General features: G+C 44.4%; 1 protein-coding gene across 1 annotated transcript; it reads left to right on the top strand.

The window, feature by feature from the left end:
• The first annotated feature begins 1 nt into the window (after position 1).
• Positions 2-4868, top strand: LOC121550847. The gene is made up of 7 exons (XM_041863236.2): positions 2-327; positions 455-553; positions 1204-1263; positions 1414-1519; positions 1727-1998; positions 3030-3216; positions 4027-4868. The coding sequence occupies exons 1-7, from the start codon at positions 211-213 to the stop codon at positions 4191-4193; spliced, it is 1008 nt and encodes a 335-aa protein (XP_041719170.1). The 5' UTR covers positions 2-210; the 3' UTR covers positions 4194-4868.
• The last annotated feature ends 7884 nt before the right edge of the window (positions 4869-12752 follow it).

The raw sequence follows: 12752 nt of genomic DNA, 5'->3' as shown, positions 1-12752 counted from the left end.
ATCAAGTGTGTGAAACACAGTTCTACTAAATTAGATGCAATAAGTACACTAAGTAGGACAACTGTAACAAATATTGTTCCCCGCGCCACGGTTGCTGCGGGTGCTTACCCAGCATTGACGCGAAAGTCGGGGAGCGGACCACAGTGTATTGATCAGCATGTTCAAGAAGCAGCCACTGTTTCAGCGGGGGAAAAGGAGAATGGCAGAAAGATGAGAAGGAAAACAATAGCAAAGCGCATTTTCGACCTCGAATATGAAGAAGAGGAGGAGGAAGACCCTAAATATGAAGACTTTGACATCCCGACATCGCACAGCCAGCCTCTATGTGTACGTAAACGTTTAACGGTTATTTGTAGTCTGGTCTTTATACAGTAGCTGCCCATTCCGTGAGGGGCGAGTATTTGTCGCTCACGATTTATGTCGCTAATTACCCTACCCGGGCTGTCTATTACAGCACAGACTGCAGAAGAGAAGAAAGCACACACACCCGGTGAAAGAGAACGGAGAAGAGAATCCACCATGCAACACCGCTCTCCAGAAGTTGAAAACGAGGGTTTGGGTCGACTCTTATCATATAATATTTTTGGGACAAAGTTTTCTCTATTAATCTGTCGGGGTTGGCACGCGTCTGCTCATTATGGTGGCATCATATGCGCATGTTGACCGACCGACATAAATCCTATTTGTACGTTAGTAATATAACACCCCACCTCCTCACTTGAGGGTTTATAACTTGGAAGCCACAAGGCTGTAGTAGTAGTGACACAGAGAGCATTCACCTCTCAGCGGTGTTTTGTCATAATGGCGCTGATGTGAGAGAGAGGCATGGTGGGGGCAGCCATTGATCTCAATGATGGAGAGAGAGGAGGAGAGGAAAGCACAAACCTTTGGCAAGGGGAGGTGGTGAAAAGAACGACAAGCCAAGACAGCAACAAGTAACATGTTGCTGCTACTCCTAAATTAAGGAAGGATGCTGAATCATAGCTTGACAATGAAACTTTATGAATTTTTTGGCAAGACAAGAATTTATGAAGAACAATATTTTATCATCATCACAGTCTACCCCTGGGATTTTCGGATGTTATGATTTTGACCATATCCAACTATACATCATATAATAAAAAATAAAAAATAATCACTGACTGACCCACAATTACATACAAGTGAGACAACTTATATGACTGATTTCTTATCTCCAAACAGGTACTAGTGTCAGACAACCCCAGTGTCGAACGCATCGAGGATGGCGACTTCATGGCAGAGGTACACTGGCTGATGGCAGTGTGTATGAGTGCGTGCGTGTGTGTGAGTGTGTGAGTGCGTGCGTGTGTGTGTGAGTGTGTGCATGTGGTTTAGGCCACAGCGTTTCAGACTGTCTATGTATGACTTTTTGACTTCTTAATGTCTCTAAAGGGTCTTGGAGACCTACAGTCATGCTCAAAGGCTGACCTGGTTGCCATGGTGCTGAGCATGCAGCGAGAGATGGACAGCTTGAGGGAGCAAATCAGATGCCTCACAGGTGAGGGCCAGGCAGGAGGAGTAGGAGGAAGTTGCCCCTAGACACTGATCTAAGTTCACTTTTTTATTTCCCCTGATAATGATTAAGGTCAGGAGTCAGGGAGGGTATGCTGTTCCTAGATCTGTGCCTAAGAGCAACCCAGGATGCTTTAATCTCTTGGATTTTTGTGGGATTCATGCTAATGACTGCCATGCTATTGTATGCTAGCGTGTGGAAAGTTGGCACGTAACCTGGAGGCCCTGATCGAGAGGACGGAGGTGTGGTCGAGCAGCACGGACCGGAGAACTACATCTCCCAGCATGCCTGAGATCCTGGTGAGGAGTGATGCCATGACAACGTCGGCTCTGCTGTCCTCTCCAGGGGTGTTGAACGGGTGCTGGGCTGCCAAACTAGAGCACCCCCACCCTCACCAGAACGGACACCCTCCGAGGTCTCATGAGGGGGGTTCCCAGATCAACGGACCACCCCTCTATCAGGAGGTGATGAACCCCTTTAAGTGTCTTTGACATCCAAGATATATATCAAACGTTTTCGGGAGAGGTTAAAAACTGTACTAGAAGTCACTTTTGATGTCAAGCAATATGCAAAAGTTTTCTTTGAAGTTGACTGAAAGGCCCTTGTTCTTGGTCTTATAGCAGAATGTCAGTGGGGTCCATAATGATTGGCACCCTTGATAAAGATGAGCAAAAAAGACTGTATGAAATAAATAATACAAATACTGAGCTATATTGTATGCCAAAAAATTGGCAAATGTAATTATTTTATAGTAATACAATTGCTCAGAGAAAGATATTTTGTTTAACAAGTAATACAATAAAATATAGGGGTACAAATTATTGCCACCTCTGTTTTCAATATTCTAGCACGCGTCCCTTGTGAGGATAACGGCACTGAGACTTTTTCTAAAATGTGTTATGAGATTGGAGAACACATTGGGAGGGATCTTAGACCATTCCTCCATACAGAATCTTTACAGATCTTTGATATCCTTCGTCTGCGCTTATGGACTGCCCTCTTCAATTCAAACCACAGGTTTTCAATGAGGTTCAAGTCCGGAGACTGAGATGGCCATTGCAAAATGTTGATTTTGTGGTGAATTAACCATTTCTTTGTGGATTTTGATTAGTGTTTGAGGTTATTGTCTTGCTGGAAGATCCACTTTTGGCCAAGTGTCAGCCTCCTGGCAGAGACAACCAGGTATTTGGCAAAAATACTGGTACTGGGTAAAGTTCTTGATGCCGTTGACCATAACAAGGGCCCCAGGAACAGTGGAAGCAAAATAATTTGGACCCCTATCTCTTTCTCTGAGCAACTGTATTAGTATAAAATAATATAATTTACCAATTTTTTTAGCATACAATATAGCTCAGTATTTGTATTATTTATTTTATACAGTCTTTTTTTCTCATCTTTATCTAGTGTGCCAATAATTAGGGACCCCACTGTATCTCTAAAATGGGATGGGCCACTACAATTTTGAAGATGCAACCTAATGTCTTATACCCAACAGTTCATCACTGCGGAGCTGCTTGACCGCTGTAACACGGGGACAACTGCCCAGAAGCTGACCAACGACCTGCTCCGGGGCCTTTATGAGAGGGACTGCCTGGCCTCTCACTCTATCTCCGGCATCGTCAACAACAAGAGGGGCCAACCCAAGCCTGCCCTGCCTGCAGACGAGATCCAGGCAATACTAAGTAAGGTCTCGTCTTTACTGCAACCTGAGACAGCTAGACACACCCCCTCATAACAGCTAGACACCCCCTCCCTCATAACAGCTAGTCACACGCCCTCATAACAGCTAGTCACACCCCCATACTGCAGTTGAACATGTCTCACTTCCCACACTTACCTCATGCTACAATGGAAATACTTTTCACATCAACTTCATACTTTCCTATTAAAGTTAGTTGAATGCAGTGACTGTAAGTCGATCTGGATAAGAGTGTCTGCTAAATGACTAATGTAACAGTGTTGTTATTTCCGTTTGACTTCAAATCTGCCATTGTCTGGAACCTGAACTGTGGTTTATAGACTACGGTATAGACTACGGTAATCTTGGGACAGGCATAGAGATGTATAGAGATCTCAACGTTGTATCTGTGCCATTATGGCATCTGACAACATGGGCAGCGCCATTGAGGATATCTCCATTTTAAAGATTTTGATAATTTTGATGTTTGAAAAAAAGTCTAAAGCTAATATTGGTGATTTACAGCCACCTGCAGTGCTGGAGTCTTGAACCAAATCTTGTCATTCATTTATTGTGGCCACAAGATGGCGGTGATATAGCTTAAAGCCATTTACAAACTAGGCAAAACAATTTCGAGAAGACAATGCTCTGATCATTGGCTGATCGCTCCCAACCCATAGGAATCCCCACCCAGTTGACTACTTTAAAATGGTGGAAGCCCTCAATGGCAATGTCAATGAAAAAACGGGTTATTTCCAAGTAATGATAACTTTACATCTCTATAGGTTTCTGATCTTTGACCTCTCACCCACAGGGGTGGTGCAGCACTACTTCCCAGGGAAGACGGACTCAGAGATCAAGGGCTACATCCGCCAGAAGCTGCAGAACGAAGCCAAGCGGCTCCGCAAGAAGCCTTATCTGGCCGTGAAGGCGGAGCCAGAGGCCGGGTCTGAGGGGGCGGGGACTAATTTCTACACCTAAGGGGTGGGGCTCGGCGGGGCCACACCCCTTAGGTGTAGAAAGTAGTCTGCGTCCCCTGTTCCACCCAGGGAGTGAAGTGCCCCGCCCCTGTCCAGGTTAAAGTGCCATTATGAGAGGGAGACTCACGTAAAAACTGCTGTGAACCAAAATGGAGCAGCCTTATCAACACCAGTCTAGTCTATCTGTTTGTCTGTCCTTTCCCAGCCATGTCTCTGGGCTAGGAGAGAAATAGGCTAGTGAGGGAGGAGTCCATTTGTCTGACAATGTGATCATTCCAGGGGGAGTGTTATTGGCTCCAGTCTGATCAGGACTAGTTACTGCTCAGGTTATTGTAGATGATACTGTAGCTTATTCTTCCTCTGCCCTCTGGCATCGTTCTCAAGCCTTAGCCAGCTAGCCGGCCTGCAGTAGTAGGCCTAGTAGATGGCAAGTGATTTGTTACCAAGTTTAGTACTCTTGTTTCTGTGAAAGAGGTAGCAGTCAGTCGGTGCTCTATAGAGAAGTCGTAACAGAAGTCCTGAACAACATAGCCGTCAGCGAAGCTGCGCTGCACTCTGTGTCACTTCAGTTTGATTTACAGTATTGTCATTGACCTCGTGAAATGAACCTAGCCTTAGTATTGAATTAATTACAATGTTGCTGAATAAAAAAGTACTGTTTTTTTTTCTCCAAAAGCATCATTGTGCTTTTTTAAATCTCCAATTTTTTAAACGTTATTATGTCAGAACTGGGCGAAACTAGAACTGTTACTTATGTGTCATGTTATCATAGCAGTAATACCCTCAAGACATTTTAGAAATGTATTACTTTTTACAACTATGGTATCTTATAAAACATAACATTGAAATTATTTTAAAATTAAGAGATCTAACCCACCTTTTTCTAATGATTACTCTACATTGTGAGCTGCATCAAAATTAACCCCTAATTATTACCTAACAATCATGCCAATGTAACTGGAGACCAATAACTTTCCCAGATATTGGCCACAAGATTCAGCTGTCTTTCAAAAGGACCTGTGTTCTTCCTGAAGCCCCAGGATGAACAGGAGTTTTCCCTGGGCCCTCAGAGGAACCCAGCCTGGTCCTCACTCACCAGCTGTGCTCCCCACAAAAGACCCACAACAGAGAGGCTTCCACCGGGAACAAAGGATGGCGTGGGAACCACATATGCTCCATAATCAATACACCCATATGCTAACTCTCTTATCCCACACCCACACACTCAGACAGACGTATGTACGCCACAAATCTGCTTCATCATTATCTGTGTTGCATGAAGCTAATCCATTTAGGTGTCAATGACACTACAGATAAGTGTGTGACAATGGTTTGTGTAGGACCAGGGTTGATTTAGACCTGGGTGGGACAAGGAATAGTCTCTTTTTGGACAATCGGTTATCTCAGCCATCAAATCAAATGATATTTGTCACATGCGCTGAATACAACAGGTGTAGACTTTACTGGGAAATGCTTATTTACGAGCCCTTTGCAGAGTTAACAACTTTTTTTAAATGAGCAAAAAAGTATTTGGTAATACAATAAAATAACAATAACGGGGCTACATACAAGGAACATGGTACCGAGTCAATGTGCGGGGGTACGGGGTAGTTGGGATAATTGAGGTAATATGTACATGGAGGTAGGGGTAAAAGTGACTGGGCAATAAGGATAGATAATAAACTGAGTAGCAGCAACGTATGTGAAAAGTGTGAAAGTGTGTACTGTATGTGTGTGGCGTCAATATGCATGTGTGTGTGTTTTGTGTGTGTGAGTGTATGTAGTGTGCATGTGTGTGTGTGTGTGTGTGTGTGTGTGGAGTGTCAGTGTAGTATGTGTGAGTGTGTGGTTAAAGTTCAGTGAGTGTACATAGAGCCAGTGCAAGAATCAATCCCGTTTCCTGAAATCGAACCCCTCTCTGTGGATTGAATTCCTTTGTTATGAGCATCTGCCTTGTTTTGCCACTGTATCTCTGTCCTGCAGTATCCATGACTGAAATGTGTTCCTGTAATTTTCTCAGCAACTCATCAAAGATGTTGCTTTAGATCTTGAACATATATATTATGCTACCCAATGCATTTCTCTGTGACACCATACATATTAATTTGTGATACAAACAGATCTTCTCTCTCAGTAGATTTTTGAGACCATCTAACGTCAAGATAGTCACCTCTCAATTATAGGAGGCAGAGGTTTCTCCTAAGGTGTGGCGGTAAAAGCCGGGCCTAGATAACTGTGGCCCCTTCAGGCCCCTCTTCTCTAAACCGTGGAGGCCATAGATATTTGCATAACCTCACCATGGCTCTCTCCCTGAACTGGGTCAGAAACAGCAGGGAGGGAACCACAGATTAGACGTGTATTAAAAGTGAATTGAGTGTCTTTCCCCTGCTGTGATTTGTAATATATCATTTACGCCACGTTTCTGGTGGCAAGCAAACATATCCCACAATGCCTTGGAACGCAGGGTGCCAGGGTACCCACAGTGCCACACTCGCACACCCCACGCGCCACATTTACTTTACATTCATCTTCCATCTCTGTCAAACCGCAGAAAAATATTTCTGGGGAAAAATAGACTGTCTAATTGACAGAAGATTGATTTGTCTTTGTTGTGTATAGTTTGGCAATAATACATTGTTTCCAACCAAGTATTTTAGATTTGTAGCTCTGGAAATTAATTTGTTTCTGTAATATTCATGTATAACTGTTAAAGTTAGGATTTTAACTTGCTCTCTGCTCAAGAATGCTGTAAGCTATGAGCAATATTTCTTAAAATCAGCTTTATTCCAGTGAATGTATGTGGCCAGTCAGTAGGCAAGGCTGTTTAGGGAACCCATGCTTTCCCAATGTTCTCAAGTCTTTGATGTGCCCCATAGACTGAGCATAGAGAGGCTTACATATATTACAGTACTCAGAAATAGGACAGTATGGAATCTAATAACGCTGATAAGAGTGGCTAACACTGTAGCTGCCCACTCATCTACGCTAGCACTACTATCTTATTCATTTCACATGACACTCAGCAGACAAACCAAAGTCCTGTGATGTCACAACAATCTTGGGGCCGTACAGTCATCACAGCAATGCAGGAAAATGTTGTTGAGACGGGGTACATTTCCTCAAGTCCCAGTGATGATATAGGCTAGTGTGCAGAACAGAACAGGGGAAGGCTCCTAGGAAAAGGGCCTGGTCTGCATGATTGAATGGCTAGTGATCCGCTCCTCTGCTCTATTTAATGGCCTTTCTCTCTCTCTCTCTGAGAAACAAACAAAAGGGTTAGCACACTCATAAATGCCATGTTATGAGAGGGCAGAATAAAGGAATTGACGTGTGTCCATGTGTGTGTGTAAACAGGACACACATTTTGTCTTTACATACAAAACCATTGCGATCCATAAGTATTTAGAGACATATTAATTCATGTGTCTGTATTCAACATGTAACATTTCCGGGGTGAAGGGGTAGTGTTCTCTGATGGTTGCCGCTCCTAATCGGGACGACTCAGTGTCTGTCTGTCTGTCGATCGTCAGTCTGTCTGTCTGGAGCCCATGCGGTAAAAGAGGTGACCATCGCCCCAGCAGCCAAACACACAATACACCGATCGCCACAGCATGGCCGGTTGCCCAGGCAACCCCAGCCCCTCGAGATGGCCGATCGTAGATGTGTGTGTATGTGTGTGTGAGGGGAGAGGAGAGGGGTGTCTGACTCTGAACCAGGGGACAGGGCTCGACTCAGCCCCGGCCCTGGTCTGCCTCACAGAGCACTAACACCTGCCCACCCCCGATCTGTGGGGAATAGTGGCAGAGAGCAGATGAGGACCCTTAAAAATGTAGTGAGAGAGAGAGAGAGAGAGAGAGAGAGAGAGAGAGAGAGAGAGAGAGAGAGAGAGAGAGAGAGAGAGAGAGAGAGAGAGAGATGGAAAAGGCAAAGGGAAAAAGGGAGGTGGGCTGGGTACGTAGGCAGGCAACTAGGCAGGGTTAGGGCCCAAATGAGAGCAGCTGTCCAATGAGAGGAGTGGAATTTATTTATTATCTGCTTGGAAGAGGTTGTTCCACAGGGTGGTTTGATTAATGTCCAGCCCTCCATCTTGTCAGTCTGTTTTTGTCCGCTGAAAGGAAAACAAAGCGCAGGGGGCCAGGGGGATGCAGGGGGGGGGGGTATGGGGCGGCGGTTAATGGCTGCCGCTGCCGCTCCTTTTCATGTCGTCTGGGCCTGTCAGCCCTGATTGATGGCTCCGACAATGATTGGACAGACCTCCGGCTCAGTGCTTATCATGGGCAGCATCGTGACAGAGAGTGAGAGAGAAGGAGATTTTTACTCATCCAATGGTGTAAGAGAAAAAGGTACAACTCACCAATAGCAAGGGAGAAGCAGATAGAGTGAGAGAGAAAAGAGAGAGAGGGATTTGGTTGTCCTATTGCTGGGAGAGAGAAAGAGAGAGAGAGAAAGAGAGAGAGTGAAAGCGAGAGAGAGAAAGAGAGAGAGCGAAAGAGAGAGAGAGAAAGAGAGAGAGAGAAAGAAGAGAAAGAGAGAGAGTGAAAGAGAGAGAGAGAAAGAGAGAGAGAAAGAGAGAGAAAGAGAGAGAGAGAAAGAGAGAAAGAGAGAGAAAGAGAGAGAGTGAAAGAGAGAGAGAGAAAGAGAGAGAGAGAAAGAGAGAAAGAGAGAGAAAGAGAGAGAGAGAGAAAGAGAGAGCGTGAAAGGGAGAGAGAGTAAGAGAGAGAGAGAAAGAGAAAGAGGAGGAAGGGATTGTGAGAGGTTTGTATTGAGCCTATCCGATTACTCTAGATTACATATTTGGATACAACATTCAGAAAACGTGACTAGTGTGTCCAAATCTTTGTCTTGGCACAGTGCGCAGTGACACATTTGGTGTTAGTGTATTAATCTGCCATCACCAATATTGCTCAGTTTACCAACCTGCTTCCATTCCTGCTGTTTCAAACCCCTTACCTCTGTCAACCTCATTGGGTTATACAGAGTATACTGGATCACTGAACTTGAGTCATGTTGTAGAGCAAAAATTAAAGAATGCAAATATGAGTATGACCCTGGTAACCAGATGGTATATGTGCTTGTTTCAATTAAGATTAAAGGAAAGAAAAATACATGTAATTGCAAGACAATTACTTAGGTAATTACCATTCGACTATCTAAACAAATACCAGGCAATTAGAGGACTGTAAAATAAAGTATAACTCATTTATCATTTATAATGACATACATAACACTGTAACACAACAAGCTTCAAATATTCAATATGTATAGTTTTCTTAAAAGTAATGCCAGCTGTCGTAATCTGCCCTGACATGTCATGGCCAGATTTACACTGAGTATACAAAATATTAGGAACACCTTCTTTATTTTGAGTTGCACCCCACCCCCATTTCTGTCCTCCGAACAGCCTCAATTCGTCGGGGCATGTTAAAAGCGTTCCACAGGGATGCTGGCCCATGTTGACTCTAATGCTTTAGGTTCGCTGGATGTCCTTTGGGTGGTGGACCATTCTTGATACACACAGGACACTATTGAGTGTCAAAAAAAAATAAAACAGCAGCGTTGCAGTTCTTGACACAAACCGGTGCGCCTGGCACCTACTACCATACCCCGTTCAAAGGCACTTTTGTCTTGCCCATTCACCATCTGAATGGCACACATACAATCCATGTCTCAATTGTCTCAAGGCTTAAAAATCCTTCTTTAACCTGTCTCCTCCCCTTCATCTACACTGATTGAAGTGGATTTAACAAGTGACATCAATAACGGATCATAGCTTTCACCTGGATTCACCTGGTCAGTCTGTGTCATGGAAAAAGCAAGTGCTCTTAATATTTTGTACACTCAGTGTATATACAAACACACATTCACATGGGATCAGTGACCACTGCTGAGGCCTAGACACTCACACATGACACACACACATAGAAACACACACACACATACAAGAACACATAGAAGAACACATACAAGAATACATACCTTACACATGAATGAAAGAAGTCATGCTGATAGACATAACACAATCCAACATGGATGTATCTAATAATTTGCTACTCTTTCTTTATTTCTATCTAGTGTGTGATTGTGAATCAATTAAATGTGAGTCTATTTGTTTCATTGTGCTGGGCATATGTGTGTGATCGTAGCTTGGCTGCCTGTGCCTCTCTGAGTGTAGCATGAGTGAGTCTGTGGCAAAACGTCAGTATAGAGACAAAGTGGAGTCGCAATTCAACGGCTCAGACACAAGATGTATGTGGCAGGGTTTACAGACAATCACGGACTACAAGAGGAAAACCAGCCACATCGTGGACACAGACGTCTTGCTTCCGGACAAGCTAAACACCTTCTTCACCCGCTTTGAGGATAACACAGTGCCACCGACACGGCCCGCTACCAAGGACTGTGGGCTATCCTTCTCCGTGGCCGACGTGAGTAAGACATTTAAGCGTGTTAACCCTCGCATGGCTGCCAGCCCAGACGGCATCCCTAGCCGTGTCCCACATGCTTCAATAGGGCCACCATTGTTCTCGCCCCGTAGCACTCACTTCTGTCATCATGAAGTGCTTTGAGAGACTAGTCAAGGATCATATCACCTCTACCTTACTTGTCACCCTAGACCCACCTGTCACTCTAGACCCATGCAATCGCCATCACACTGCACACTGCCCTATCCCATCTGGACAAAAGAAATACCTATGTAAGAATGCTGTTCATTGACTATAGCTCAGCATTCAACCCCATAGTACCCTCCAAGCTCATCATTAAGCTCAAGGCCCTGGGTCTGAACCCCGCCCTATGTAACTGGGTCCTGGACTTCCTGACGGGCCGCCCCCATGTGGTGAAGGTAGGAAACAACACCTCCACTTCGCTGATCCTCAACACTGGGGCCCCACAAGAGTGTGTGCTCAGCCCCCTCCTGTACTCCCTGTTCACCCATGACTGCGTGGCCAAGCACGCCTCCAACTCAATCATCAAGTATGCAGACAACACAACAGTAGTAGGCTTGACTACCAACAATGACGAGACAGCCTACAGGGAAGAGGTGAGGGCTCTGGGAGTGTGGTGCCAGGAAAATAACCTTTCACTCAACGTCAACAAAACAAAGGAGATGATCGTGGACTTCAGGAAACAGCAGAGGGAGCATCCCCCTATCCACATCGACGGGACTGCCGTGGAGAAAGTGGAAAGCTTCAAATTTGTCTTGGCACCTAAAACCCTCACAAACTTTTATAGATGCACAATTGAGAGCATCCTGTCGGGCTGTATCACCGCCTGGTACGGAAACTGCACCGCCCACAACCGCAGGGCTCTCCAGGGGGTGGTGTGGTCTGCCCAACTCATCACCAGGGGCAAACTACCAGCCCTCCAGGACACCTACAGCACCCGATGTCACAGGAAGGCCAAAAAGATAATCAAGCAGAACAACCACCCAAGCCGCTGCCTGTTCACCCCGCTATCATCCAGAAAGCGAGGTCAGTACAGGTGCATCACAGCTGGGACCGAGAGACTGAAAAACAGCTTCTATCTCAAGGCCATCAGACTGTTAAATAGCCTTCACTATCACATTAGAGGCTGCTGCCTATATACATAGATTAGAAATCACTGGCTACTAGGGGTGTAACGATTCGTTTTAACAACGATTCGATTTGTATCACGATTCGTGGTTGTCGATACGATTCAAGGACGATATTGGTTCATTTAGAACGATACGATCCGAAACGATTCAGTGACTTGAAATCGATTCAGTAACCTTTTAGCCAAAAATTCAACCAGTGTGACTGAAATAAATACCTGGATACTGGACAGTGCAGGTGAAGTTTCCTAGATTCCTGTTTCTTGTAAGGACCGCAATGGTGGCTTGATCATTTCTCGCTCGTCGGCTTCTCCTCTGTCGTCCGCCATGCTATGTTTTGTTGTCTTTGCGCCTTTGCGCTGCTGCTGGAGCGGGGCGATGACGTCACGGATAGGCAGACTGAATCGAGTAATGTTTAAAGCCTTTATCATTAAAAGTGCTAAGAAAAAACATCCATATAAAGTCTGACGTGCTTAAATCCAATGGGTTATTTCCTAGTATCGATACAATCGATTTATTACATTTTAAAACGATGTTAGATTGATATATGTTGTCCAAAAGGCCAACTCGCCGAGCACAGATCGATGTAGTTGGATCATAGGAATATAAATCGATACATCGATGTAGTAGATGGATCGTTACACCCCTACTGGCCACTAATAAATGGAACACTAGTCACTTTAATAATGTTTACATATCTTGCATTACTCATCTCATATGTATATACTGTATTCTATACTATTCTACTGTATCTTAGTCTATGTCGCTCTGACATTGCTCATCCATATATTTATTTATATATTCTTAATTCCATTGCTTTAATTAGATTTGTGTGTATTGGGTATATGTTGTGAAATTGTTAGATATTACTTGTTAGATATTACTGCACTGTCGGAGGTAGAATCACAAGCATTTCGCTACACCTGCAATAACATCTGCTAAACACGTGTATGTGACCAATACATTTGATTTGATTTGATTTTGACCTGC

The sequence above is a fragment of the Coregonus clupeaformis genome, chromosome 35 (genome assembly GCF_020615455.1).
Source record: "Coregonus clupeaformis isolate EN_2021a chromosome 35, ASM2061545v1, whole genome shotgun sequence".
NCBI lineage: Eukaryota > Metazoa > Chordata > Actinopteri > Salmoniformes > Salmonidae > Coregonus > Coregonus clupeaformis.
This window is presented reverse-complemented; position numbering and strand designations above follow the sequence as displayed.

What these genes read in the sequence shown, in the direction of transcription:
- LOC121550847 (XM_041863236.2), top strand. Translation starts at nt 211, where the DNA reads ATGAGAAGGAAAACAATAGCAAAGCGCATTTTCGACCTCGAATATGAA. An exon ending in TCCAGAAGTTGAAAACGAGG is followed by an intron (nt 554 to 1,203) that starts GTTTGGGTCGAC and finishes ATCTCCAAACAG; the next exon opens with GTACTAGTGTCAGACAACCC. An exon ending in CGAGATCCAGGCAATACTAA is followed by an intron (nt 3,217 to 4,026) that starts GTAAGGTCTCGT and finishes TCTCACCCACAG; the next exon opens with GGGTGGTGCAGCACTACTTC.